Here is a 26,865-nt window from a genome sequence, read left to right as displayed (position 1 = left end):
TTGGTGAAATCAATAAAAAATCTTGTCCAGATTCCAGGATTAATGGAGAAAAAAAAAAAAAAGCCTTAAAAAAATCATAAAAATAGGACTAAAATAGGGAGGAAATTAATTGTAGACTCAAGTGCCACAAATTATTTTCCTCGATCTTCTCTCTTCAGGAGCTTAACTTCTGTCCTCTTTATTCCAGAAGAGCTCTCGCAAATGAAATTCCTCTAAGCCAGAATACTTCTAGTAAAACCAGGAGAGATCAGATTTCTTTATTTCAAGTTTAAGATGAATAAGCAGACTGATATGAAATATGTTGCATAAGGCTTTAGAATAAATTAGCCAGAAATCACTTGATATTTTTGGTAGCACCAGTGTGTTTATAGTATGTTCCAGACACTCAGGAAAGGAAAATTTCCCTTGAAGATTTTAGTCTGCTAGCATGCTGCCCTTAAGGTTTTCTTCATCTTTTATGCTTAGTTATTGCTGGGATCATGGGCTTAATATTTAATACTTGTTCCAGAGAACCACAGTAGAATGGAATAATAGCAGACATGACTCAAACTGGGACTTTAAAAGTTGCCAACTATGACATTGTTTGACCAACTATAGAAACATGTGTGCATCAGGAGGCAGAGATACGCTAGGGGGGCAGAGATGAAACAAATACCACCCAAGTTAGGCAATTTGTAAATTTTCCAGTATTAATCTGTTGGGAATAACAGCACGTGCTCCCTATGTTCCAGCAATCTAAAGAAACCCTTGTACCTCTCTCAGAACAGCAGAATGAGTACTCCTTGAGTATTCAAAGCTGCAGTCTTAAGGCACAATCCCAAGAATGTGGAAGGGGATAAAATAGTGGAAGTTTTCTGCTCTGTAGCTCACTGCTGCCTTGATACTAATAGTTGAGGTCAGATATGGGCCTTGAAAATCTCCCTGCAGTTACTCAGAGTCCCAGTATGTTGGTGTTGTGGAAATAGTACACAGGAAGGTAAATGATCGGATTTGGGCCATGTTGTTGGGCCTCGGTAGAAGAGAGTGAGCAAAGGAGAGACAGCGCAAGAATAACCGATGGCAAAGCATGTATAAGGTCCTTAAAAGCAAAGGCTGTAAATGAATACTCATTTTTTGGAGGTGGTTGGCTGTAGGCTATGAGGAAATCTCAAAAAACGTATCACAAAGAAGAAGGGATGTTGCATATTTAGCATGTATTTAACCTGCAGCCCTTTTAGCAATGTGGAAATGTTTCTTGCAGTATTAGCAAAGATTGTTTTCTGGGGGCACTTGGGGGAAAAAGTATTTTAGCTTTTTGTGGATGAAGAAAGTGTACAAGGAAAAAGACTAGAGCAATGTTTTTAGCATGATGAGAGGATGATTCTTTAGGAACAAAGATCAAAACTTATATTACTGTATCAGTTTGAAGGCAGAAGTTACAGGTGATGAGTTGAAATGGGATTTGCTGGTCAAAAATGAGCTGCAACAGTGACTTCTAAACCCATTAGTATAAAGACAGTGGTGTCTAGGTGGATACAGTTAGAACCCCTCATTTTGATTTGAGCTCCTGCTAGGTGTTCAGCAGCAGACATGTACTGTCTACCTTCTATCTCCAAATTCCTTGTGAGGTATAGATTTCTGGTTTTGTACTTTTTAATTAAAATGTTGAGACCTTTAGGATAATATGACCAAAAAGATAAGTGAAAAGATAACCATAGACTGATACAGTTTTTCTGTGGTCCTTAGATCAGTCCTTATGCAATGTCTTCAAGTATTTGTAATTTTATTGAAGTAGTAAAGCTTTTTCAGGCTTGGCATCTCTCCAGAGGAGCTTCCCAAACTGTACGAGTTGTGCTCAAATACTTTCTCTGTGACAAAAGTCCTCTTATTTGAGGGAGGGACGTGATTCAAATGTACAGAATCATAAAGCTTGTGGACGAGATGAATACAAACAGTTCTTCAGCAAAGCTTTCGGTGGTAAAACAAGGGCCGGTTTCTGATGCTAGAAAGACATCAAATTAAAACAGCTAAAAGCACTTCTTTATAAAGTGGGCAGTTAAACTCTCATGCCGTCTGCCACAAGAGGTTGTGGAGGCAGGTTCAAAAAGTGATTAGATGAGTTTGTGGACATCAGGTCCATAAATGACTGGTAAAGGGAATAGGTAGGAATGTAGCCTTTAATATCCTGCTGTAACAGTTTAAGATGCTGAAGTATTACGAGGAGAATGAGCTACATAAAACAGCCAGGTGCATGTGCTTTCCTTGAGTAGCGTATCCTTTTGCCACCTTTTGCGACAGACCACTAAGATAGATGCACCGCTCTTCTGACCCAGTAGGGTATTTCTTAGTAATTTCTTTATTGCTGCTTTTTCCCCTACATAATTTGCCCAGAATTCAACCTTGCACTTTGCAGTGCTTCCTCTAGGCTTGGAGCAGAATACCACTTTTGCATAAATTAAACTGGCTGAAGTATTCTCCTATGAGTATTCATCTCAATCGGCTGAAGTATTACGCTGAATGACGTCCTGTCCTACTTGTGTCACATTCTCTCTGCTCAGCCCTTGAAAGATATGAGGCCACTACTGGAATAACTTAGTGAAATTCTTATTGATACTCCTGGCAAATCCCTGACATGGCAAAACAACTAGAAGGAAGAAGTTGGTTTAAGCCTCTCAGACTCTTAGTCTGCAGCTGTGGTGCATGTTGTGTGTTTTTTTTTTTTTTTTTTTTTTTTTTAAAATAGCTGCTAAGCTGCAATAATCATTGTAATAAAGGGTCTTTAAGTATGTCCCTTTGTGGTTTTTTTTGGTTTAGATTTTTTAAAAAAATAAATAACAAGGGTAGCAGATCAACCTGTGCTTTGCGGAATCTGGATGAGCAAACATCTGTAAGGGAACTGGTTAAAACTATAATCTCTGGAAACTTCTGATTAGTTAGGTCTAAGATGACAGTCTTCTGGAAATGGGAAAAGAAAGATATTTTTTGCTTCTTGAGTATGTTAAAATAGTATGAGAGTTCAAATATAAAGAAAAACTGAAATGAGTGGGGTTTCTAAATTCTTTCCTGCCGCAAGACTTAAATCACTCCATGTGCATTTGAAGCAGAAAGGCAAATCTTAGTTTAAAAAAAACCAAAGCACTAGAGAATACAGAAAATGATAAATAGATTACTGTTGTGTCTTAAGGGAGAGAATAGTGCAAAATTGGACACCTCATCACAAGGGATATTGTAAAGCTGAAAAATAAGATAAAGCATTGAGAATGTTCAGAGGGCCTGGAAGAATAGACAATTTACCTTGATGGTAAATGAGACCCTACTGAAGTGTGTGTTTTATAAGGCTGACAATCAAAAGAGTATTCCGGGGCATTGAAAGGTGTCAAATTTGAAGCTAAAGAACAGGAAATGCTAAGATTATGTGTCAGTGAGCTCCATAAATGGGAGAAAAATTAGTGTGTGGCTAAGCAATGATGCTGGTACTTGGTTGCCTATATCTGTCAACATTGATTTTAATGTTCAGCTATTATACCATCAGTTGCTAGTGTTTAAACTGGGAGTTTTGCAGCAAAAGAGGCTATCATCTTTGGTTTGGTTGTCTTGAATTTCTTGTGTGTGCCTCTGAACCATCTAATGTTGGCCGAGCTCAAAAGTTGAAGTCTTTTTCTAAAGCTCCAAGTGATTGCCATTCTCCGTTTCAGAAACCTAGCATGAGCGTTTCTTAAAACAGCAGAGGCCACGCAAGCCTCCTGTTTTATCTCTGGAGCCACTCAGTGTACTGCATTAGGGGCCTAATGTGTTTCACTCCACAAATAAATTATCTAAATTAAAGTACATGCCCCAGTATCTACTTTCATAGGATGTTGACATCAGCTCGAGGACTTACAGTACTGTGTGTGAGCCAATACAGCTTGTTAACCTTAGAGAGAACTAACTCAGCAAATCGCCCCCACCCGATCAGTTTTAACTTAGTTATCTAGCTGAGCCTTTGTGGCAAGGTATTAGTGGTGGTGCCACAGGAAAGAAAGGACGGAGACCTGGGCTTCCTGTGGCAGGAAGCTGTTGCATTGGCTTGGCAGCCTATGAAACGATACACTGAGTGTCCTATTAGGTGTTTAATTTGAAAAATGTTGGTTCGTGAGTTTATTTTTCTTGTGTTTGCTGCAGCCCGGGCTCCAGTGCAATGCTTTTGCAGTCTGCAAAACCTGCAGTCAGAAATATTGGGGACAATTCTGTAATAATTTAACATTATTGAAAGAGTAAAAGTTCTTTTCGCATTACAGTTTTGTGTGAAAACGAATACTTTGACTTTTTACCAAGGCCTCTACTGACAGGACAAGGGGCAACGGTTTTAAGCTGAAAACCAGTAGATTTAGGTTGCTATAAGGAAGATGGGGGTGGTGAGGCACTGGAACAGGTTGCCCAGAGAAGTTGTGGATGCCTCATCGTTGGAAGTGTTGAAAGTCAGGTTGGATGGTACTTTGAGCAACCTGATCTAGTGAGAGATGTCCCTGCTCGTGGCAGGGGGGCTGGATTAGGTAAATTTTAAAGATCCCCTCCAACTCAAACCATTCTATGATTCTCTGATTTAGGATACATTCTTTTTAATCACTTGCATAAAGTTACCAGTGTTAATCTTGAATCCTTGTTAATTGGAACCTCTGTCTCCTCGACCCCAGAAAACTACAATTCTTGCTGCAGTCGTATTTTTAGGTGCTCTCAGAAATTGGTTTATGGAGGTATAATTTAGTTGAAACTGAAATGTCATTCCTACTGAATGTTCTGTTTTGTGGAAGTTGAAAAGTTATGATTTAAAGTTACCTGTAGAATATAATTTAGGGTTTGTTGACTTGTTGGTCCTCACTGAAACCGCAAAGACATGACAAGGCATAAATTAGCCATGAATAGTGTAGCCTGAAGTATCCCAAATAAACCATGCTGTTCTGCAGATGGGAAATTTCAGTAAGATGAAGTTGGTGTATTTTGGATAGAAGTGAGGAGTGCGCCTGTACAGGGTGGAGAGGCATGCGAGCTGCCTTTGAATGCTCAAATTGAGTAGCCTGAAGATAGTGTTAGCTGTGAGCTAAAACAAGGTATTTTCAGCTGACTGAACTAGCTTATACAGCTTGGAAATAAGGTAACTTTCTGGACTTCAAATACCTATTTGCTGCCTGGAAATAAGGTTGGTTTTGACTTCAACGCCATACTTCTAGTCGTAGGACTATTATGTCCTCAAGCAATTTCCAACAGCTCTCTGCCAGAAAAAAACATGGTTGATTTGGGGCTTATGTTTTAATACCTAAAACTAACCCAATAGAACCTGCAAAAACAAGATGTCTTTTTCTAAATGGCTATAATTTCTCTTGTAAATGATTTGAAGTGCAAATTGCAGTGAATAGCCCAAGTTCCAGCATTCCTTCTAATTCTTAATTTTATATACCTGATAAGGTAATTGACACTGAATGAAAGGCTATCAAAATTGAAACCAGTCTGCTACTCATGTGCCTGCAAACTAAGATTTTAAATATCCTGTAATGAATTTTGAGAGACTTGATTTTAAGTACTGCCAGTTGAGAAAATTCCTTATCTGTAGGCCATTGAACTAGAAAGACGGGAATAAGCTTATTACCAAACGGATGAGTGAATTTCAAATCTGTGTCCCCAGTGGAACAAAATTGGTAGTTATTTAAAACATGACAAACAAAATGAGAAGAGGCTTGTGAAATGGCTGGCAGTTGGAAGACTTCTGTCAAGCAGTAGTGACTAAATGACATTCCAAACAAAATTTTGCTTGCTAAATTCATTTGGAGACGGGCAGAACATGTATATATGCGTACGCAATTTGTCAATTACTTGTGGAAAATTTTAATAAATGACTAAAACCAGCCAGCCTAGGTGCAAAGCTAGGCTCAAGTTAACTTCCGTGTTTTCTGGAGTTGACTTCAGCCACGAAAGATTTGAGGAGAAATTAAATGTCTAATCCAACAGTAACCTTAGTCTGTGCTAACTGTTGAAGAATCTGCAGCAAACTTGCATTTTAAATTTGTTGATGAGGTACCTAACCATGATGGAGACTACTTCTGAACTATTATCTGACTTCATTTGGGATGCAGTGTCCTATGGCATTTGGTAATGAAAGGTCCTAAGCAAAGTATTTGTTTCATGTGAAACCTCAGTGCTAATGTGTCTGTTTTGGTTTGTGTTTTTAGGGATCAGACGGGAATCTCTAATTTATTACTTGCTGAGTGTTCTGTCTGGTGAAAGTCATGTCATCCATATTGCCATTCACTCCACCAGTTGTGAAGAGACTTCTGGGGTGGAAAAAATCTGCTGGTGGCTCTGGAGGGGCTGGTGGTGGTGAGCAGAATGGTCAGGAGGAAAAGTGGTGTGAAAAAGCAGTGAAAAGCTTGGTCAAGAAGCTAAAGAAAACAGGACAGCTGGATGAACTTGAGAAGGCAATTACCACTCAGAATTGCAATACAAAATGTGTGACGATACCAAGGTAAGTGGTGTTGTGTTTGAATTTGTTACAACCACTTAAGAAAAGACTGAATGGATGTTTAGGCTATCCTGTGAACAAATGACTAAAAAAATCAGTTGCATGCTTTTGATTCTCTAAAAATTCTTTAAAACCTATTTTGGTTTTATATAGTACTTGCTTACAATTGAATCACATGCTTTAAGTCACAATTTCTACTAATAACTAATTTTCAATTTTCATTGCTGTGTAGATTCCAATTTGTAGGTATTCTGGTGGTGCCTAGCACAGCTTTTAGTTTGTAGTACTGCCTTATGCTTTTATCTAATAACCCTGGCTATAATTGGAGGGGGATACTTGAACCTACACTTCCACTTAAAAAAAGACTAGTTTTTCCTTGGTCAACACTTCAGTCATCTAATTATTTTCAGTTGTATACGGTAGTTTCATTTAAGTTGTACAAGCTGCATCCATTCTACCTTTTGAAGGGAAACTTTATCTTTGGAGGCAGGTTGTCTGAAGACCAGTTTATTTACGGTAATCATTATTTGTTAATGAAAGTGCTTATTATTTGCTAACTTAGAGTATTTCTAGAACTGCTGTTCTGCTCCTGATACATATCTACATTTAGGTGAATGACTTGCATTCTACCCCTTTGACTTTCTCAACTTAATTCATAGCAACTGCTGTGCGAGAGGCAAGGGTTATGTTTGTAAGTATAATGCAGTGTGCTCTCGATTTGTGTTGTACAGGGTTCCCATTGAGGTGCATGTGTAAACTCATTATGTGAGACATAAGTATCAAATAATTTCACAGGTGTGTTTTTCTATGAAAGAGTTAGAGGATCTGGTGGCACAGGAATATTCTGGGCACTTAGCCCCTTGATGCTTAAAATAATTTCTAAGGGAGAGAAACTGCATCTGGTTTATGACCTTAATTTCTGTATTAGCGCATTCATCCCAGCTGCTTTTAAACTTTGTATTAATCATAGCACAAACTAGATTTGACTGGTTTCAGTAATGATTTCCGTATATCGAATGTGTTACAGTTGTTACCTGACAATGGTTTTAGCATTCTCTTTTAGATTTGACACAGCTTTCTGGGGAAAATCATGAGGATACTCTGAATGAATGACTACTTTAATTCTGTTCTCTTTCTTATTCACATTTAGTTTCTCATGCTGCCCTCTGCTTGTATTTTCTTCCCTAGAGCAGTCCCCAAATTCTCTGGGTTTCCCATCTGCTTTCTTCCTTTTGCCAGATGGAAAACAATCAGAAATAAGATATTACAGCTTTCTTGTCTTTGTCTGTATCAGTAGACCAAGATTGGAACCTGTAGGGATAAGTGTTTCTTGACTTGACATGAGATGACTGTATGTATTTAGCAAGTCTTTACCATGTCAAAGACAAAATGCTTAATTGGAAGGCGTTTCATATGACAGAAGCTAAATCTGCCATATAGAGATTCACTTGATATAAAATGTGTAGTTAACTTTTAGAGCTCTTAGACTTCCTAGAGCTCTACAGGGGTAAATATTGCTGCTTCAGAAGAATAGTTGTCTAATTTTGAAGCTGATGTTAGAAGATATAAACGGTATGCCAATTTATCATTGTTTTCCTAGTCTACTAGTCATCTGTAGTTGAGTATCGCCTCCTGCTTGAGTGACCTTTTGTGTTAAAGTAGACAAAGTAAATAATTCTTTAAAACAGGATATGAAGCTCTGTTGTACGCTGTATAGTCTCTGTGTAGTGACCAGCAGTTCTTGCTGCGGTGTGAGGTACTGTTCTCATCCGTTCTGCAGTCAGCTGTTAAAACTACTGGACCTTTGTGCTCTGAGGGCTGGAGCACCTCTCCTATGAGGACAGGCTGAGGGAGTTGGGGTTGTTTAGGCTGGAGAAGAGAGGGATCTGGGGAGACCTTATTGTGGCCTTCCAGTAACAAAAAGGGGCCTACAGGAGGGATGAGGAAGGACTTTCTACAAGGGTATGGAGTGGTAGGATGAGGGGGAATGGCTTCAAACTGGAATAAGGTAGATTTGGATTAGATATTAAGAAGAAATTCTTTCCTGTGAGGGTGGCGAGCCCCTGACGCAGGTTGCCCAGAGAAGCTGTGGCTGCCCCATCCCTGGAGGTGTTCAAGGCCAGGTTGGATGGGGCTTGGAGCAAGCTGGTCTGGTGGGAGGTGTCCCTGCCCATGGCCGGGGGGTTGGAACTAGATGATCTTCAAGGTCCCTTCCAACCCAAACCATTCTATGATTCTAGGTTTTACCTTTCTTGACTACCGTAGGAGTAAGCTGGTACCTAGACAGCTCTTCAAGTGGTGTTGGCTATTATACAACGTTTAAAATTAAACTAAGAAATAGCTTTGCTGTTAAGGAGTGAGATAATATCAGGGTTGCTGGCAGTGCTATACAGAATTCTTGACTTTCATAGTTGGCTTTTGGACTGTTGATATTATTTCACTTTGACAGCAGTAGTCTGGGTTCCCAAGAAAGAACAAATGTCAACTCAGTACTGTAATGACTTCTGGAGATTCTTGTTCTTGGATTTAGTAAGTTAATGAAACTGCTGCTTGAGACTCACTTTAATGAATGTCTTCAAGATCTGCAGATCAGCGGGGATAAATAATGCTGAATTTGAAACTTTTTTTTGTCTTCCTGGTCAGCAGGAAGTTTGAGGTGCGAAGCTGCTGAGATGCAGTTCTGATGTGACAGCTGGGCTAACTTTCCAAAGGTTCTTCTGCATGGGGAGGGGTTTTGTGTTTGGTTTTGTATGTTTTGTGTTTGTTTTTTGTTTTTTTTTTTTTTTTTAAACTAGCTTTAAATACTGTTTAACTCGGTCAGTGTATTGACAAGTGTTGTGGGATGCTTCTGTTTGCAAATGTTGCATTATTCCCTCAACAGAAGTTTCAGCTGTGGTTTCACGAGTTGCTGGTCCCCTTAGAGATTTTCAGAGAGTTTGCTACAGTACTTTACTATACTTTTTCATCGTTGAAACCCAAAGCAACTAAACATCTACAGTCTTTTCTCAGAACTTAAAGCAATTTGGACAAAAGTTGCATTAAATTGCCTCTTCAGAAATCTGCACATACTTACTGTATATCACTGATAATCCCGCTGCGATTAGGATTGTTCTGTTTCTGCGCTGTTTGTCAAGGTGACTGTGTACTGAGTGAGGCTGATGCTGTGCGTGCTATGCAAAAGCTGCTCATGTGGTAATTAACACAACTTCTTACGCAGACTAATAGAGGTTCTGAGAAAGCAGAAGCAAACAGATGGAGTGGGTGTTGGCATCGCACAGCAGGGATGCTTAGCTCTTCATAAGTGGGTCAGTAATCTAGAGCAGAGGCTAAATAAGTACAGAGGTCCTTTTGACACTAGCCCTCTAAGTAATTTGTAGTTATCTTGCTGAATCCTCCCAGCAAGCCAGTGGGATTCTAATCGCATAATCCCTGTGTATCCTGAAACTAAATGTTGGCATGTGAGTTCACTTTTCTGCAATATGTGATGAATTTGGTAGACTTTAGGATCCTGTCTTTATGCTGTCCCTTGCAGTTTTGATGCAAATGGAGCACAAAAAGCAGTCTGAAGAAGCCCCGTGAGCATCCATTTATATGTGTCTTCTTCTAGTGGAGCGGTTTCTTTCTTATTAGCATGGATTGTTCTGTTGAAATAAATACTTTGTAATTAGTTATAGCTGAAATCCAACCCGTTAACAAACCATACTGTGCCATGTAGTGAATAGTCAACTGCCATATTTGTAGTCTATCTTCACTATTTAAAAAGTGGTGTCAGTGGTGACAGCACAGAGTATTGGAATCCAAAGTAGGGAAACACAAATCACTAGTTTCAGTGTCCCTGTGTTTTGGTGGGATCAGCTGTGTGGTTTTTCTGTCTTAAAAAGCGTATTGATATGCTTCATACTTTGTTCTTGCTTTTTTTAAAGAAGACTTGTCAAAATGCAGCTGCTTTTGTAAAATGCCTGATAATGTACAGCTAATAACAGAGTTTAATTGGTTAATGTTGACCTGGGCTGTTGTAGCTTCTGTATTTTTGAAATGTAAAACACAGCTATCAGAAGGGAAGCATTGAGTTTAGACTCCTTTGTGATGTCTTACATTCCTTTAGAGCATACGTATCTGAAAACTAATGCAGGACTGACTGTCCTTCCTGAGCTGTAACCAGGCACATCTGTATCACATGTTGAATTCTGATTCCATGCCAACATTTGGGTAGTGTGACAACTGTAGTAGGGTTTGGTCTTATATGAAGGATGAATAGTAATGGTGATGACCTGCCTATAAGGACTGCTTCCCAGGTACAGCTGTAGTACTTGTTTGTTGCAGGTTGTAACCCATTCAGTCTTCCCAGGAGATTCCATCTTGCATTGTGCCTATTGCTGAACCTGAAGAGCATTGCTGTATTTCATCTCCTTGCTGGCAGCTTCCCTGTTCTACTGCTGACATGGTCTGCATGATGCAATGCCAAACTGTGGCGTATGAGATCACTCAATGTATGGGTGCATCTATTTTTTCTTCCTGTGTATGCAGGAGCATAAGGAAGAGATAGGTGCCTTGCATCAGTCTCAGTATCTCCAGTTTTCATTCATTATAGCTTTCATGAATGCCCTGACAAAGGCTATTTGTAGTCGAGAGTAAGGGGGGAACTAAGAGACACATCTGTAACAGGATACCTCTATTTTATCTTTTCAGATGTTTGTGTATTTATCTCTGTACTGTAGAAGGGTTTGATACGGTGTCAAACAACTTCATGATTGATAACTTACATTTTCTTCTTGAGCAGATAAAATTTTTGTTTACCTTAATAGTAGTGGTTATATTACAGTTACTGCGCAAACTTGCTTTTGATACTATGTGTGGAACAGTACTTAATGCTTGAATCTTAGCTTTAATGGGAGGTCCTGAGTTTCTGCAGGGGAGGTAAACTTTATCACTGCTTTATATTGGAGGAAACTACAGCTCAAAAGCAAAGCGGTGTTGAATGTTGATAAAAAGTGACCTGGCAGATTACTGGCTGAAGTAAGGTTTTCAGACCAACTTCCTTAAATCCCAATTCAGAGATTCTTTCGGGGGTGCTAGTACCATGCAAGTGCTTTTAGAGTCTTGGGCAAAATGCAGCAGTTGCTTGCAGCGCAGAGAGAAAGCTAATACTCCTGCCAAACCCTTGGTTTCCAGCCTGCTGTGCCATTTGAATTTTAGAAGGTACTGTATGAAAAATAGTTTTTCTTGCTTAACAGTTGAATATGTGTGTAGAAAATGTAGTCTTATCTGTGCCCTCTGCCCTTCTTGCTTAACAGGAACATAGCATCCTGGTTTTCAGAAGCTTATTTCTGCTTTGTTTTCAGCAATCTCCCAATTCTGACGAGAGTGAGTGAGAGGGGCTCAAATCCTGCTGGTTTTATTTTTTTGAAGAATGTAGCTGACTTGGAATTTACAGTCGACAACTAGACTCTGAAACACCTAGCTTCCGCTTCAAATGCGAGATGAATTCTGCTTTTTTTTTTTTTTTTTTACCATCCAGAGGCAAAGCAGAAACCCTACAATGGGTTCCGTGGTATTGGCAATATGGAAGATTGTGAGGGAGTGTTGGGAATGTGAAGCAGACAACTGCAAGTGAAGTGGTTGATTGGCATTGAAATTAAAAGCTACTTAGTGACCAACTTCACTAACACTGGTGTTTCTTTGAGCTTGTTAGGATAAAATAGTAGTATTTTAAAGCCATACCTGTTGCATATCTTTCATGTCAGCCAATAGTGAAGGTTGGTTAACTTTTTAAACTGCAGTCGTGGAACCAATCACACCCGGATTCTCCCAAGGAAATAGTGTGGTGGTATTATTTAAGCATTGCATTCAGAATACCTATTTACTATTTTTTTCCTTAAGACTGTAAAATGTAGTAGTATTTATTGACTCCTTCTGAAGGCCATAATATTTTGGGGATTTTTTTGTGAAGCAAAATCTACATATCCAGCAGTTTCCTGATGTTAAAGCTGCTCTTGCTGTTAAAGTGAGTAATGCTATTGACACTTGATTTATTTTCTTATTTCCTGTACATTGTAAGCACATATAAATCCAGCACATCTTAATTTTATTGTATTTCTGGTGTATTCTGCATCTGTATTCTGATGGAAGTTCATCAAGCATATGAAGGCAAGACCATTTGACATGGTTAAAATTCTCTAAAGAAACTGAATTTCCCTGTTACGCTATTGTTATTCCTTTGCTTGCTTGTCCTGCAACCCTTTCTTCAGTCCCTGCAGTGCATTAGCACTATGGATAAGCAGCCTAGGCATAGCGTATGGCACATGTTAAAATTGTTTTCTAAAGGCTAGCTCTCTTTATGAGTTAATACGAGCCCCCATACTTGGAACTTATTAGTGCTGATCAAAGTTACAAAGGAGTTAAAAGCAGAAATAAACTGGGCAAAGAAAAGACCTGCTTAAAGATGGGGCAACTGGCTTAGAACTGCTTATTGAGAGCAAACAAATCTTTTAACGTGATGACATCTTAATGCCTTTTTCTTCACGTAACTGAATAAGAATTAACTTCTAATTTAGGTGTAAAGGGCACGGTTGTTCTTGAATATAACCTGTGCTACCAGTTAGCATGGTGTTTTTCTTAATTCTTTGGGAATATTTGTCAGGGAAGTCATCGTATAGCTGCATGCAGTAACCTAGTTTTAGGGATGCTTTTGATCACCCCTAGAGCAGAGTTGTCAAGCTAATGTGGCTTCTAGAATAGATTGTTTAGAAGCTTTAAGATCTTTCCCCAAAATAGGTTACTTCAGAGGATAGCGATACAGAAATTCCTTTGTTCCTTCTCAAGTTAAAGACATAGGATGATTTCAATAATTACAGTGCAGGGGGAAGGTTCCTCTGGGTACTGTTTTAGGAGGGTTCCCAACGTCTGCTGCTACGCTGTGAGTGAGGTAGCTAAGAGGACCACAGCAGGCAGTTGCATTGGCACAGTAGATCCTAAAATAACATTGCTATCCAGACAGAGGTGAAGTCTGTTTTCCCAGAAACAGAACTTGGCACTGTCTGTTTGTAGCAGAGCTGGGATAGTTCACTATTGAAGTTGGGGATGGACATTGATTCTCAATCATAGCTCACGTGTTGAGAACTGCGATGTATAAAGAATGTCCTCAGACCGTATACCGTATTTCAGTCTGGATGCGTTCACTTAGATGTAAATTGGTTCTATAAATGTTTGAAGACTATAGTTGAACATCTTAAGCTTTCTAAAATAAGTATAGATATTTAAGACAGTACATCAGAATACACTAAAGCACCATTTTTATTGCTGAGATTACAGGAAGAGCATGCTTGTAAATTGTTTGTTGATAAGCTGATTCCTTTTTCTCATGACAGGATTATTGAGGATGAAGCAGAGCCCCCTCTGCTTTTCTCTTGTTGGAATTTCAATAAAAATAATGCTTTAGAACAAAGCCAAAGAGATCTTTCCTGGAAGTATAGCAAGAGATGGCTGAGATTTTGGGGAGTGTTGGCCAAGATTAACTTCAGAATCCCTTGATCCTCTTTGTGATAGCTGGTGCTGTGAAGAATTTGAATGTGCTTACTGGAAAGGTGTAGCAGGAGGATCAAACTGCCCTTGCTCTTCTCAGTCCCATAATTATGGTGGGACTTGAATGTTGTCACTACATTCTCTGTAAAAGCTTGAAGGAAGGTCTTGGTGATTTCTCAGTGTGGGGCAGTGAGGACAGAATGATGGTGTGCTTTGCAGTGGCTTCCTGTTGTGTGTGACATCTCTTCATCTCAGAGCTGGCCCCGTGCATACGTACTCCTCTGGCAGCTTGTTGTGTTGCTTCCCGACTTCTTAGTAAACGGTGTTGTGCAGTCCGAATGTCAGGCCTAGCAAACAGGCAGGCAGCTGCTTGCCAGGTGAATAGAGTCCACCTGCACAGCCTGAACATAAAACATGAAGGAATGATCCTGCAAGAGAAACAGTCTGTTGTTGCTGAAAGTGGTGAGTGCAAAGCAGTTGGCTTTCAGGTGTTTTTCTAATATTTGGCAATGTCTTCTAATCTGTGTTGAGAGTGTCTTTCAGCAGTTTTACGATGATGGCATTTACCTGGTCCATGTTCTATTGTGCTGTATTACGTGGAGAGAGAACAAGAGTGCTCTGAGAGATTGCACTAACTTCCTTGGAGTCTTTCTCAGAGCTGGCGTAGCAGAAACTGGCACCTGGTTTTCCAAGACCATCTCCTGCCCAAAGATAAGTGGGTCCAGCCCTTCTTAGTTTCCTAATGTTCGAGATTGTGATGTTGTAGACAGAAGGATGCTGGCCCTAATGACATATATATAAAATGACATCCTTAAATTCTAGGTTGTAGAACACCTTTAGATGCTGCATGGCCATATAAATAAAAATTCATGTCAAGTTCGACTTCAATTTAATTTCTAAATTTTAGGTAAGGAATCAGTAAGACAGTGTCAGTGATACTACCTTTGTGTGTTTAAAATCTACTCTTATGCATTTCTGACCTCGTTGAAGATGTGCCTGCGCCTTGAAGGGGGTTTGCACTAGATAACCTTTAAAGGTCTCTTCCAACCCAAACTATTCTATGATTTCCTTTAAGTGCAAAACTATCTTAAAAATTAAAGCCTCAAGTTAAATTTTGCTTGCTTTATAGCATCAGCGTATTTGATACGTAGGGTAGGATGCAGGATTAATATGAGCCTAAGATAACGTGTTGGGTTTTTTTCTAATAGCATATTTTTCCTCTACCAACTCCCCTACTTGAATGGCCACTTAGCAGCAAGACCTTATTCCTTATATCTGTATACAGAAGAATATATGTGCATCAGTAGGGCACTGCCCAGACACTGTGTATTCTAGCAGTCAGGGCCTTGCTGTAGCATAGGTAAGTCATTCTTTAGAGGATTAATTTGAAAACTTAAGTTTTCAAGCCTTCTAATGCAGTGTTAATTGAAAATGGAGTTGTGACTGTATTCAAGTATAATTGAATGAGGTTTTGTTAAAATACTAAAACACAACTGTTAAGTTGGTTTGTTGCACAGCTGTGGCTGATGTTGAGGACTGAATTGCTGTAACTAAGGTTAAGCTTTAGTGTAGACATAGTTCAGGTTGCAGCATCTTATAATACCGATGTCATCCTGAAGAAGGTGTACTAAACAAAAACTTAGGGCTGCCAGTTTTAAGCTCGTGCAATTCAGGAAGCCACGTGTCTCGCCCACATAATTTGTTACGGAATTGGTATGCCAAGCAGAAAGTATTGGCATGTCATTTGAGGAAGGTCAACATGTAAAAATATAAATGTGCAAGATGCCTAGCCAATAGCGAAATGCTGCATAGTTCAAAGGAGCTTGCCTCTTGCATCAGGAGTAAAAATTGTTGAATTTGGGGGACTGTATTGTATACTAACTGGAGCACTGGATAAAGGCTTGGGGGATGTGGATTCTGGCCTTGGCTCTACTGCTTTTATTCCAGGTAACCTTACAAGTTTTTAATCTGCTGACATTTTTCAGTCTATAAATTGAGATGAATTTTTGTAAGGTGTATAGTAATGCCACCTCTTCACCCCCTGGTGTAAGCTGGATTATTTGGTTAGGGACTGTAAGTGTAAGGCATGGCTCCCACTGGAGTATCAGTGATATGGAAAGCAAATTTAGGGGTGAAAAGTTGTTGGAATTTGTGGAAGATCTTTAGGTTCAAGTTACTGTTGTTTCTTGTTAGGATTGCCTTAATGGTAAGAAGCAGGAAGAGTCAGAATTGAAAATAAGTGTTAAAGCTTGCTTGGTTTTTATATGCCATTAATTGTTTGACAGGTTAACAACTGATGCTGGGGCTGTTGAATTTTAAGCAAATGAAAAATAGCTACTTGTGATTCCTTCAGCGACTTAACCTGCTCAGTGAATCCCGCTACAAAGCTCTAATTAGGAAAAATAATATCTGTATCTGCCACATCATGCCACATCATCATTAAGATGATGTGTTGGTCACTCAAGAAAAATATGTTGACTGTGCTTTATTTTCAATATTGAGCCCCAAATTATTCCATAAATAGCACTTATTTTTCTCCAGTAAAGGAATCGGGGCTTTAGGCAGCCCAAGTCAATGCTAAACTATTCTCTGGTTTACTGTGGTAATTAGTGTATTTCTATCAGGCCAACTGTTCAGTATGGCAAAGATTCCTCTCCTCATTATATTATTCTTTTGTAGAAGTCAGCCAATTTGGTTTTCTTGATACTGTAACAAAACACCTGAGTGCTGTTTTTACTGGTGTGAATGGTTTATGACAACCAGAGCAATTTTACAGGAAAAACTTCCCGATTGCGGAGCTCAGGCTGTTAGTCTAGGAAGAATTTATAGGGTAAACAACATACTACAGTTCTTTTACTGCTGCAGCTTTGAATGCAAATAGCTAGTTAACGGGTTCCCTACTGATTTAATCCTGCTTGTAATCTACACCTGCTAATTTAATAAAAGTAATTTCCCATGTCTTGTTTACTACTTGTTTCTGTTCTCCTACTCTGACTCGGTAGCAGTGCTGATTGGTGGAAAACTTCTAAAATTTACTGTGTACAATGCCGTAGTCTCATCATGAACAGCTTTCGTTGGCTTCTGTCATGCTGCATTGTTTGAAGCAGACCGGCAGGATACAAGAGAACAATCGGGAGCTGGAGTAAGTTCACATCTCGCTGCATATGCTTCAAAATTGGCAGAAGAACAATGAGATTGGGGAAATCCCCTTGGACAAGTGCTGCACAGTAATCTGACTTCAGCATTTGTTCAGAAAAGATCCCCCAAATTGTGGCTTTTTATTCTGAAATGTGCAAGCAAGTTTCAATTGGTCAAGAATTGAAAGTTTTCATTTAGAGTCTTTGCTGTAATGGGAGGTAAACTGACTATTTCTTTGGATGCCTGGCTTATGTTTTCTTAGGTACTGCATAGAGAAAAGCCTGATGCAAAAGAAGCAAATTCTGTGTTTTGCTTAAATGCAGAATTTCAAAGTTACTGTTAAGTTGAATTGGTGAGTTACATCCCAGAACTGGTCTTCACTTCCTCTTAGTTTTGTGGGAGGCTTCAAGTCAAGTTCCTCTGTTGGTACTTGAAATAGTTTTAACTCATGCTGTAGTTTTGAAATTTTGAACAAAGAATGTGGAGTCTTTCAGCTTCATGGCATGGAAAGTTGTGTTTGAAGTGGTGTATGACTCTTGCGTGTTTGGTTGAAAAAAAAACATTTTATTAGATAACTCAAACGTTAATTTCATGGACTCCCAACTACATTTTCTAAGAACCGCTTCTCAACCTTACTGTGTTTGTGTAAGCCTACAGCAGTGCCGCATCCAGCCAGCAAAGCTTATTGATAGGTCTTTACATCCTTCTGCAATAAATCTCCCCTTCTGTTACGGTGGGGAGCACTTAAATATAAACTTAAGGGGCATGTCGAGGGAAGAATTCAAGTGTGTCCATTCTGGTGAATTCCACAAAGTTAATGTGAAAACACATTTTTAGTTCCTTTGTATCTAAATTTTGAGTGTCTAATGTTCTGCATATGTCCCATGTACCTCTCTCACAGACTGATGCCTTCCCTAAGCACAGTTAGTAACCAAAAATCAGTGTTTTGCTGTCCCCTATATGTCTCAATTAGATGAATATAGTTGGAAAATGGAAGGCTTACTAAAGTGATTGTGCCTGTTGCAAGCTGCATTGATGGCAGCCATTTTAAAATAGTCTGTAATAGTCTGTTCAGTGATAGGAAGACATTTTATTGAAGCTCCGTATGAGCGTGTTTGTTCATCATTTCAACATTTTGGCCAATAACTACAGACATTCCAAGAAGGATTTAAGCAGCTCTCCTTGCCGTGAGAAGCTCCATAACTGTTTACTTGAATGCTTACTTTTCTTAAACTGGAAGAGGGGAGATTTAGATGAGATATGAGGAAGAAGTTTTTCACTCTGAGGGTGGTGAGCCCCTGGGCCAGGTTGGACGGGGCTTGGAGCAACCTGGTCTGGTGGGAGGTGTCCCTGCCCATGGCAGGGGGTCTTGGAACTGGGTGATCTTCAAGGTCCCTTCCAACCCAAACCATTCTATAATTCTAAAGTTCCTCAAGCCTTTGAAGCTCTCATCTTTTTGGCTGTAATAGGACAGAGAGAGCCGGGCAACTGCCACCTCAGCAGAGGGCAAGATGGTGGTAGATCAGGGTTGACTCCTGTTAGGTGGAGTGAGGAAAAGATACTGTTGGATGTCCTGGGAAAGTGTGTTAACTGTTAAGCAATTTCATGTGAGGCAAGAGTGCTTGTGGGCATCGTCTTCAGATATGTGGTCTGGGTGTGGGTCATGGGCAAGATGCCGAAGACTTCAGGACTCATCCGTGATCTTAACACTTTCTGTCTAGCTCAAGGCAGCACAGCTCAAGAAATTGTGGTTCTTGTCCTCAAGGGTGTCCCCTGCATACTCAGATTTTCTGCCAATAGTATTTAATATAGGGTCCCATATTCAGTTCTGGGCCTGAGGAGAGCAGAGGCCTGTAGTTAGGCACCTCAGCTGTTAAGTTGCTTTCTTGATTTTGCCTTTGCTAAGGACATGAGGCAATATAATATCTAAGCAAAAGCACTAAGTTAATTTTAAAAATAAAATACTGCATTTTTTTATCTGAACACTGAAACTCTTCAAGCCTTTTTACAGCTTCCTTGCTAGTTGTGAATTTTCTTTAATATTTCTCATAAAATATGGGCATTGCTGCGAGTGATGGCCATGTTCTTGTTTGACTTAATTTTTGCATTTACATATTTATCAAAATGATGTAACAGTCACAGCACAAGTACCATTCAGTTCTCTTCCCCAGTATGCCGCTTGGGGAAACTTCTTCTATGGCTCAAACCTAAACTTCATTTGACAAATCTTATAGGAAACACTGAATATCTTGGACACTTGATGTTTCTTTGAATTTTCATATCCCTCATCTTTAGAGATAGTCTCTTGTTTGGACATGGATAAAGTTCAATGTATTTTCTCTGTTTTACTGATTTTTTGCTAGGCACTAAAATGGCTTGGGCTGCAACAGGGGTCATTCTGGGTGTAGTGCCTTCCCTGCACTGAGCACTTTACACTATATATCTTGTGTTCATTTTTCTTCCTGGGTTTCTTGAGAAGAGTGTGTAATTCATAGGGGAAACTGTCCAGAGGCAGCTTCAGTTTGAAATGAGGTATTAAAAGATCCTGTAACTGTTGTTCTGAGAGTAATCTTTTTGCCAAGTTGTATTTTTTTCCAGGAATGCGGACAAGATAAATGTCTTGCAGAGCTAATCCCTCCCCCTCACTACCCCAAATACCCACTAGTTTGAGAAGGTTAATCAAAATGTCACATCTTTTTTTCAGCTGTCCATCAATTGCAGAACAGCCCACTCATGCGGTAGCATCAGCCGCTCACCCACTTGGAGGATGACGGACTACTTGAGAAAAATTATTTGACTTAGCCCTTGGTAGCTGTACCTGTTAGCTTGTGGGAAAAGCTTTTACTGCACCTACTATGACTAATAGTGGTTAGAGAACTTGAGATAAAGGTCATTTTTTAATGTCTGTCTGGTGTTAGTCCAGAAATGTGTATGGTGAGCTCTGTTTATGCCTTTTGAAAGTATGATCTTATGAGATTGCTATCTTCTGTTAACAAACCAATTTGTTGTGGATAGATCAGTCAGCATTGGATGGATATGTATTCCTATAAAGATACTTTGTCCTTTGATACTGCTGATTCTGTTTAGGTCTGTTAAGGGTGATATGGAATCTTAATCTGTGAAACTGCGTTGGGTGTCATCTTAACCCACTGCATGACATGGCTTACTAATACAAAACAGAAAAAAAGAAAAAGTAACCACATGTGGTGTGAAATGAAATTGAGATGAATCTGTTAGGTTGTTCATTCCTTATGTAACTTGTAAGTTAAAAAAAACAAACAACCAAAACCAAAAAAAAACAACAAAAAAACCCAACAGAACCCCAAACCCCACAAAAGGCTATTTAACAGCTTGACATTGCTCCTGGTCTGGAAGACCGTGCTAGTCATCTGTCTCTTTAGTTGGAGCATTTCAGTGGTAATTTAAATATTAGAAAAGAATTGCTTGATCAACTGTTTTCATAGGCATGGTGTAATGAGAGTGGAGGACAGACGGTGATTTCTCAGCTAGACTGAGTTGGCTGAACATACTTGCTTCATAGCTGCCTGCTACATGATGTGGTGCAACATTTCACTAGCTAGCCGGAGCTCTGATTCTTTCTCTAAGTGGATGTTTTTGGAGGGTGTGTTTCTGGTTATGCCTTCTTTACTCTGATAATAGAGTTTTGATGCTTTATTTCTTTTAGGAGAGGGCGTTCTTGTGTTCTCTGGAAAGCTTTTGTCAGAAAGGCTGAAGATGTTTTCAGGTGTCATCTCAGATGAAATACGGGTAACTTATCTTCAACATTAGTTCTCGCAGACATGTAACGAACACGGTACTTTCAGCTACGGGTATTTCAAACTTGCACATTTCTATCCCCATTGAAGCACGGTATTTATGTTTCTGAAGGTACTGTGAGATACTGCAAAATAATACAGCAATCAGAAAACCTTTATTGGATATAATAGTGTAACAAATGAAAGCAGTGTAGGAATTCCAAGTTATCATTTCAGGAATGCCATCTTAAAGTACAAACACCCACGTCCTCCAAGCTTGTGGGTCCACGTGATAGTCTTTTTTTCATTTGTTGGGTTTTTGGTGTGTCCTGTCGTCCCCTGTCCCGTCCCCCCCTCCCCCCCTCCGGTTAATCTCTGAGGAGTTGCCACTGTGAATGCTGTTGTACAGTTGTCATCCTCACTAGACGCAGGGCACCTAGAAGTCACTGATTTTGATGGCTTTTTTTTTTAACATGTGATTGAGGGGAGTAAATCTGTGTTGTGGTTCATCTTATCTCCAGTAAGATTGCTTCAGAGTTTGATACCGGTTGCAGCTGCTGAAAGCTGGAGTGTTATGCTTGAGAGTAGGGAACTTTAGGGCAAGTTTCCCAGCAAAGCTCTTAGCTCAGGATTTCCGAAGGCAGCTTTTGCATGCTCCCTGTCTTCAGTCTTTTTAGCATAAGACTTGTGGCCAGCTCCCTGCTGACTCTTGAGTGAGGCTGAGCCGTATTGCATGCCTTTTATTTCTCGGTCCTGAACACCATCTCTGTGCTGCTTGACCTTGCCATTGAAAGCTTACAAGTTTGCAGGCTGCTCTCCACCTGACTTTGAACAGAGAGTAAAGACTCCTTGGTAGGATCTGCATCTGAACAGACCATATGGACAACAAGAAAAGAAGTAAATATTTTAGTTCTGCTTGGTTTCCATGGCATCCTAGAAAAATTGCTCTTGAACTTTGAGGTGCTATTCTTCTGGCAACTCCTAGCATCAAGAGAAAAATAAAGGTAATGCTAATTGTTGTTGGCTGCTTTATTTTGTCTGACAGCACTGGGCTAGCATGTTAGGATTTGGGAGAAGGGAGGAGGATGAAGTGCTTTGAAGAGGCCCGTCTCGTATCTGTATTTTTGGCTTTGTAGGCAGTTTGTTGCACATGTGACCCAGGAAGAAATGTGCCTTTAGAAAAGGCAACAGAAGCATATACTGTTCATCAAGATGACTTGTTGGCCTGGCACTCTGCAAAACTGGAAGAAACTAGCTACTGGCCCTGAAATGAGCAATGGGCTGCTCAGATGTTAGGCTATAACAGAGTGTCTTTTGTACCTCACGTTCCACTTTTGCGTCCCCTGTGGACATCCTTAAAGTTTAAGCTTAAGTAAATGGGAGTTGTTCGCTGACTTTTTTCTTTTCCCACAGTGCTAGAGAGGTTAACTGTATCCTGTGCCTCCTGCTTTTCTGGCTATTTTGATGTGTTAATTTTTTAGCATACATCCATTTATAAGGAAGGTTACTTAAGTAATTTTCTTCAGTTCAGATGCTGCATTTAGTATTTGATGTAATGATTCTGCATGTATTGTATGAAATTCTATGTAAACTTTATTCGTAAAAGGGTTCTGATTATGAGAAGTTGTGTAATGGTTCCTGGTTTATATTCCACTAAATATGCACATACATAAACATCTCTTTCTTGAATGTAGTGTGTCCTTAATGTGTGTGTGTGGAGAAGGGAGGCAGGGAGAGAAGGTACAGTTACTGTTTTGAGCAAGTAATCTTACTGTGTTGCATACGCTTGAAGAGAAAAGCTTTTGGATTCTGAGGGAGAGGGCAAGCCAAGGGTCTTATGTATATAAGACCGATTGCTTAAATAAAAGTAAATTTAAGGGGCTGGAGACATTTGGGGAAGCACTCATAATTGTGGGAGCTGAGTGCCCCAGCTGCCAGTTTTACTGTTGTTTTGTTGAGTTTGTACTGAGAGAGAAACCTGTGCTTTCAGTTGTGTAAGAGCTTTCTTTTCTGGAGTCCAGGGCTCTTTTAGACATGACTTAATATCCTTTTCCTAGACTTAACGGGTTCTGTTTCTCTTTTGAAAAATGGAGAATCTGTTAGCAAACTAAATACCCACCTGTACTTATAACATGTAAATAACCATTTACTCTGGTTGCTAATATTAACCTTTGACAGAACTTTCCTAGGGCTCTGCTTTTCCACCCCAGTGTCTATCACAGAATGTCTCCATGGAAGAATCTTGTCCAGCTCCTCTTAAGGATGAGTTCCACTGCAATCTGTGTAAATTATCTTTTAAGAATTCACACTTGTGCTTTCTTTTTGGCATTGGTCAAGATATTAGCTCATCCCTCTAGCAGGTGCCTAGAAGAAAATTCATTATTTCATACTGAATTACTCAATCTTTACATTTTCTGTTGCAAGAAAATGAGATCAGGACCTGTGTTACTTCACATCATTCACAAGTAGAAGTGAATTGCTGTAGCTTTGAGTCATGCCGTTTGATGAATGTGTATGCCTGGTTATGTACATTTAAGTGAGTAGATGACATTTTGTCACTGTAATATGGGATGATGGAGACGCACGTAAAAAGATTGGTCAATTCTGCAGGGATGCAAAATTGATGTAAGCTTCAAAGAGGAGTAGGATAAGTATCTCATGAAAGTAACTGAACATTTGCATTGTTATTGCAGATCTCTTTAATGTTTTTTAAGTGAGCATAGGGCAGATAACATTTTCCCTGCCACCCCCAGCATGGCGAAAAGAAACCATGAGCAATATACATTTCAGTAGTTGAGATACTTAGGCCAGCCAAACTACATTTTACGGTAAGCTTTCGTTCAGACAACTGACTATACAGCTAGCTGAGGTGCTGTTTGCACAGACATGTAATATAATTAGCCATTGCTACTGGCTGGTACGTAGACATTTTAGGCTCTAATAGGGAGAAATGCTAATTGCCTGTAGATATAAAGGACTGTCAAGTCAGAATATAAAAGCAGCTACAGACATTTTCATTTGAAACCCAGAATTAAGGAAGTCATGATCAGGCAGATTTGGTAGGACCTGTTGTCTGTGCTGAACACAGTACTGTGTGTAAGCCAATGAACTGTTTTAATTACTGACACATCTATATTATACCTAAGCCTTTCAAATCAGTCTTTCCTGTTACTGTTGTCTTCAAGACCTTCTCTGAGATAGTTCCAAAGGTTTAGTATATCTCCCTCCCAGCTTTATGGGTTGCTTCAGGAAGAGGAGAACTGGTATGAGAGGAAGGATTCTATTGTTTCATCCATCGATTGATCCTTTTCTCAAAGTTAGTATCAGAGGAGTGTAATGGACAGTGACTTCATATGAGTGCAGCTTCAGTCCAGCTACACTAGTGGTGAACCAGAGCCTAAGTCGATACAGCGGTGTTCCTGCCTTGGTTTCCTGCTCAGTATGTTGCTGTATAAAGGCTAGGATCTAAGATCTTACATAGATCTTACATTAAAAAAGAAAAATAATAACCTACAAAACCAAACTCCCAAAAAGTTAGTGTGTAAGGTACAAATCTTCAGCCTCTAGAGACTATAACCTGTTTTATAGGGCAAATTTTACAGAAGCAGCCATGAGCAATGTTAAAGCAATGGCACTTGCCCATTTGTTATGAGAAAATGGGATTCCATAAATGTAGTGACCATTTCTTACTGCTGTAACCCCATTTTGGATAGCTTGGTGTAGCTTTTGAAGCAAATTCTGCACCTCTCTTCTGCCCCCTTGACAAAATATCAGTCAAGGTAGTCAGTCCTGTAAATGTTAGGCCGGTATAAAGGTGTTTGTGTGTCTGCGCTAAGTAACTTCTCGAGTTAAAGTGAAAGCCTGATGATCTTTTCTGTTGGTGTTGCATTTTTCTTGTTTAGTCTTTGAGTGAAAACATACTTGAGTGAAAGGCTTGTGATTATAAGATGCAGGAGAAATACAAATGGAGAAGATTGCCTTGAACATGGACTTGCAAACTTGTTAGCGGCTGTAGATTCTGAAAGATATGAAAGATTCCGGAAAAAATGTTAGGGGTTCAGTGTTATACTTCACAAATAAGCAAGTTAAGTGTCCAAGACCATTCTGTAAGGATTCCTGTATAATATAGGCTTTGACTAGCACGATGCAATTTGCATTTCAGGTTTTATTTGTCATCTTTCTAGTGCTGCTACTTTAGGTAAAGAGGAAGCTGTCAACTGAACTCTGCGCCTTTTAGCTCCTTTAGAGCTGCTCTGCATCTTTGCAAGACTTTGAAGAAGAAAGTGGAATTGTAGTTATGTATGAATTGTGACAGTATTTAACAACTTCTGTAGAAAGTTTCTGGTAGTTCGTATGTAAATACCTTTGAAGTGGTTCTGCCTACTTTCATCTGCCGTACTTGTTGCAAGCGCTTTATTTAGTACAGAAAGTACCTAGAGCATGCAGCACTACCAGTACTGTAAATAGTGTTAGTGGTAGGATAGTTGATTTTGTTCATTCTCTCTCTCTAAAAACTGGTAATAAATTCATGGTAGCAACAACCTGTAATATACAGTCACTAGCCTAAGCATGTGTGTAATGGTTTTGGTGCACATAGGGTACTGTTTAAAACTCTGCTGGCTTTGGGTTCTTTCAGCTATAGCCTCAAATAAAACAGCATCTCTATAAAAGAGAGTATTCTTGATGAGACCTACCATCTTTATCCCTAGCTGTATAGTCTATTTTGCAAATGCACTTGGGGAAGGTACAGGGATGTCCTGGCACGTGTGCAGTGCCGTGCCACGTGTAGGCACCAGCTTGTTTGATGCTATTTGGACAGTGCTTTCACGCACTTGCATGGATCTCCAACTCAGTACATCTGGCTTTTAACTGTGCCGAGAAGCTGAACCTAATTAAGCGACCTGGGTTGAGTGTGAATCTAAAGTGGCTTTTTTAGTTGGCATATGGACATTGGTGAGGGGGGACTGTGGGTTGTTCTGTGTAGCGGCACCTCCAACTACTGAGGATTCTAATTCTGAATTACTGCCACTGCAAGCCAGGGTTGCGAATGGCTTTCTATAGTCACTAAGATGAGGTCTTACTGTCACAGATAACATTAATATGCTGGTTGGCGATGGTCATCTTATCCTGTTCAGCCTTATCCTATTCCTTTTCTCACCTACATGGGTCAGCATCCTTTGCCACCTCATCATATTGCAAATACAAGAATCTATTTTTGGGCAGTGTGTTCCAGTTGAGATGATGTCCATCTGTATTTTTGGACTTCTGAATGTGACTATAGTGTGTTACTTTAGACTGTTTCGTCCCGTGTAGCTTATATCTGCTTTTTATGGATTTTGATACAGACTTTGATTCCTACAGTAGGGTTATAATATGTTAAAGCAAGCAATCGTATTGCTTACTTAAGTGCGTGGCACAAAGCACGTTTGTCCATGTTCACTCTTCATGGTAGATCAGTAATTCATCTGTATTTGAACTGGGACTTGGTAGTCCAGTTTTGTAGTAGACTTATAGATACTATTATTCCACTAAGATAGTTTGCACTGTTGATGCTGTTTGAGAGCATCATCCGTGATATGTAGACCAGGCAATACAAATACTTTTAGATTATCTTTGATACTTGGGTTTTTCCTGCTTCCACATTTTTCTTGTATGTGTCAGTATTTTTTCTGTCTTACTAAAGAAAGGCAGTTTTGGCACTTTGTCTCAAAATTGTGAAGCATTGCTACAGCTCTTTGCTGTTTAGGTAATTTCTTGCCCAGAGTAGGGTTTTTTTGGAACTCAGATTTTCCTGTTAAAGGAAATGATGAAATGGAAGAAGTGAAGGCATACTCTGTGCTGTTGCATGCTGATAGCCACATTAAAGATTCTTCTTGCCAGAATTGTACAATATCATCTGAGATGCTGCTCCTTATAAGCAAATGAAAAGACAGGTTGAAACACCAACTCTTGCGACCTGTTCCGCTTACGGAAAGGCAC

General features: G+C 39.6%; 1 protein-coding gene across 1 annotated transcript in view; it reads left to right on the top strand.

Annotated features, from left to right (window-relative positions):
• SMAD2 (SMAD family member 2) overlaps window positions 1-26,865 on the top strand; it is a 52,287-nt gene that overhangs the window by 5,353 nt on the left and 20,069 nt on the right. Inside the window, exon 2 of the mRNA XM_082497546.1 lies at window positions 6,183-6,475. Within this exon, the coding sequence (XP_082353672.1) occupies window positions 6,240-6,475 (236 nt within the window). The 5' untranslated portion in view covers window positions 6,183-6,239. The remainder of the gene's footprint in view (window positions 1-6,182; window positions 6,476-26,865) is intronic.

The sequence above is a fragment of the Vanellus vanellus genome (assembly GCF_965231255.1).
Source record: "Vanellus vanellus genome assembly, chromosome: Z".
Lineage (NCBI taxonomy): Eukaryota > Metazoa > Chordata > Aves > Charadriiformes > Charadriidae > Vanellus > Vanellus vanellus.
This window is presented reverse-complemented; position numbering and strand designations above follow the sequence as displayed.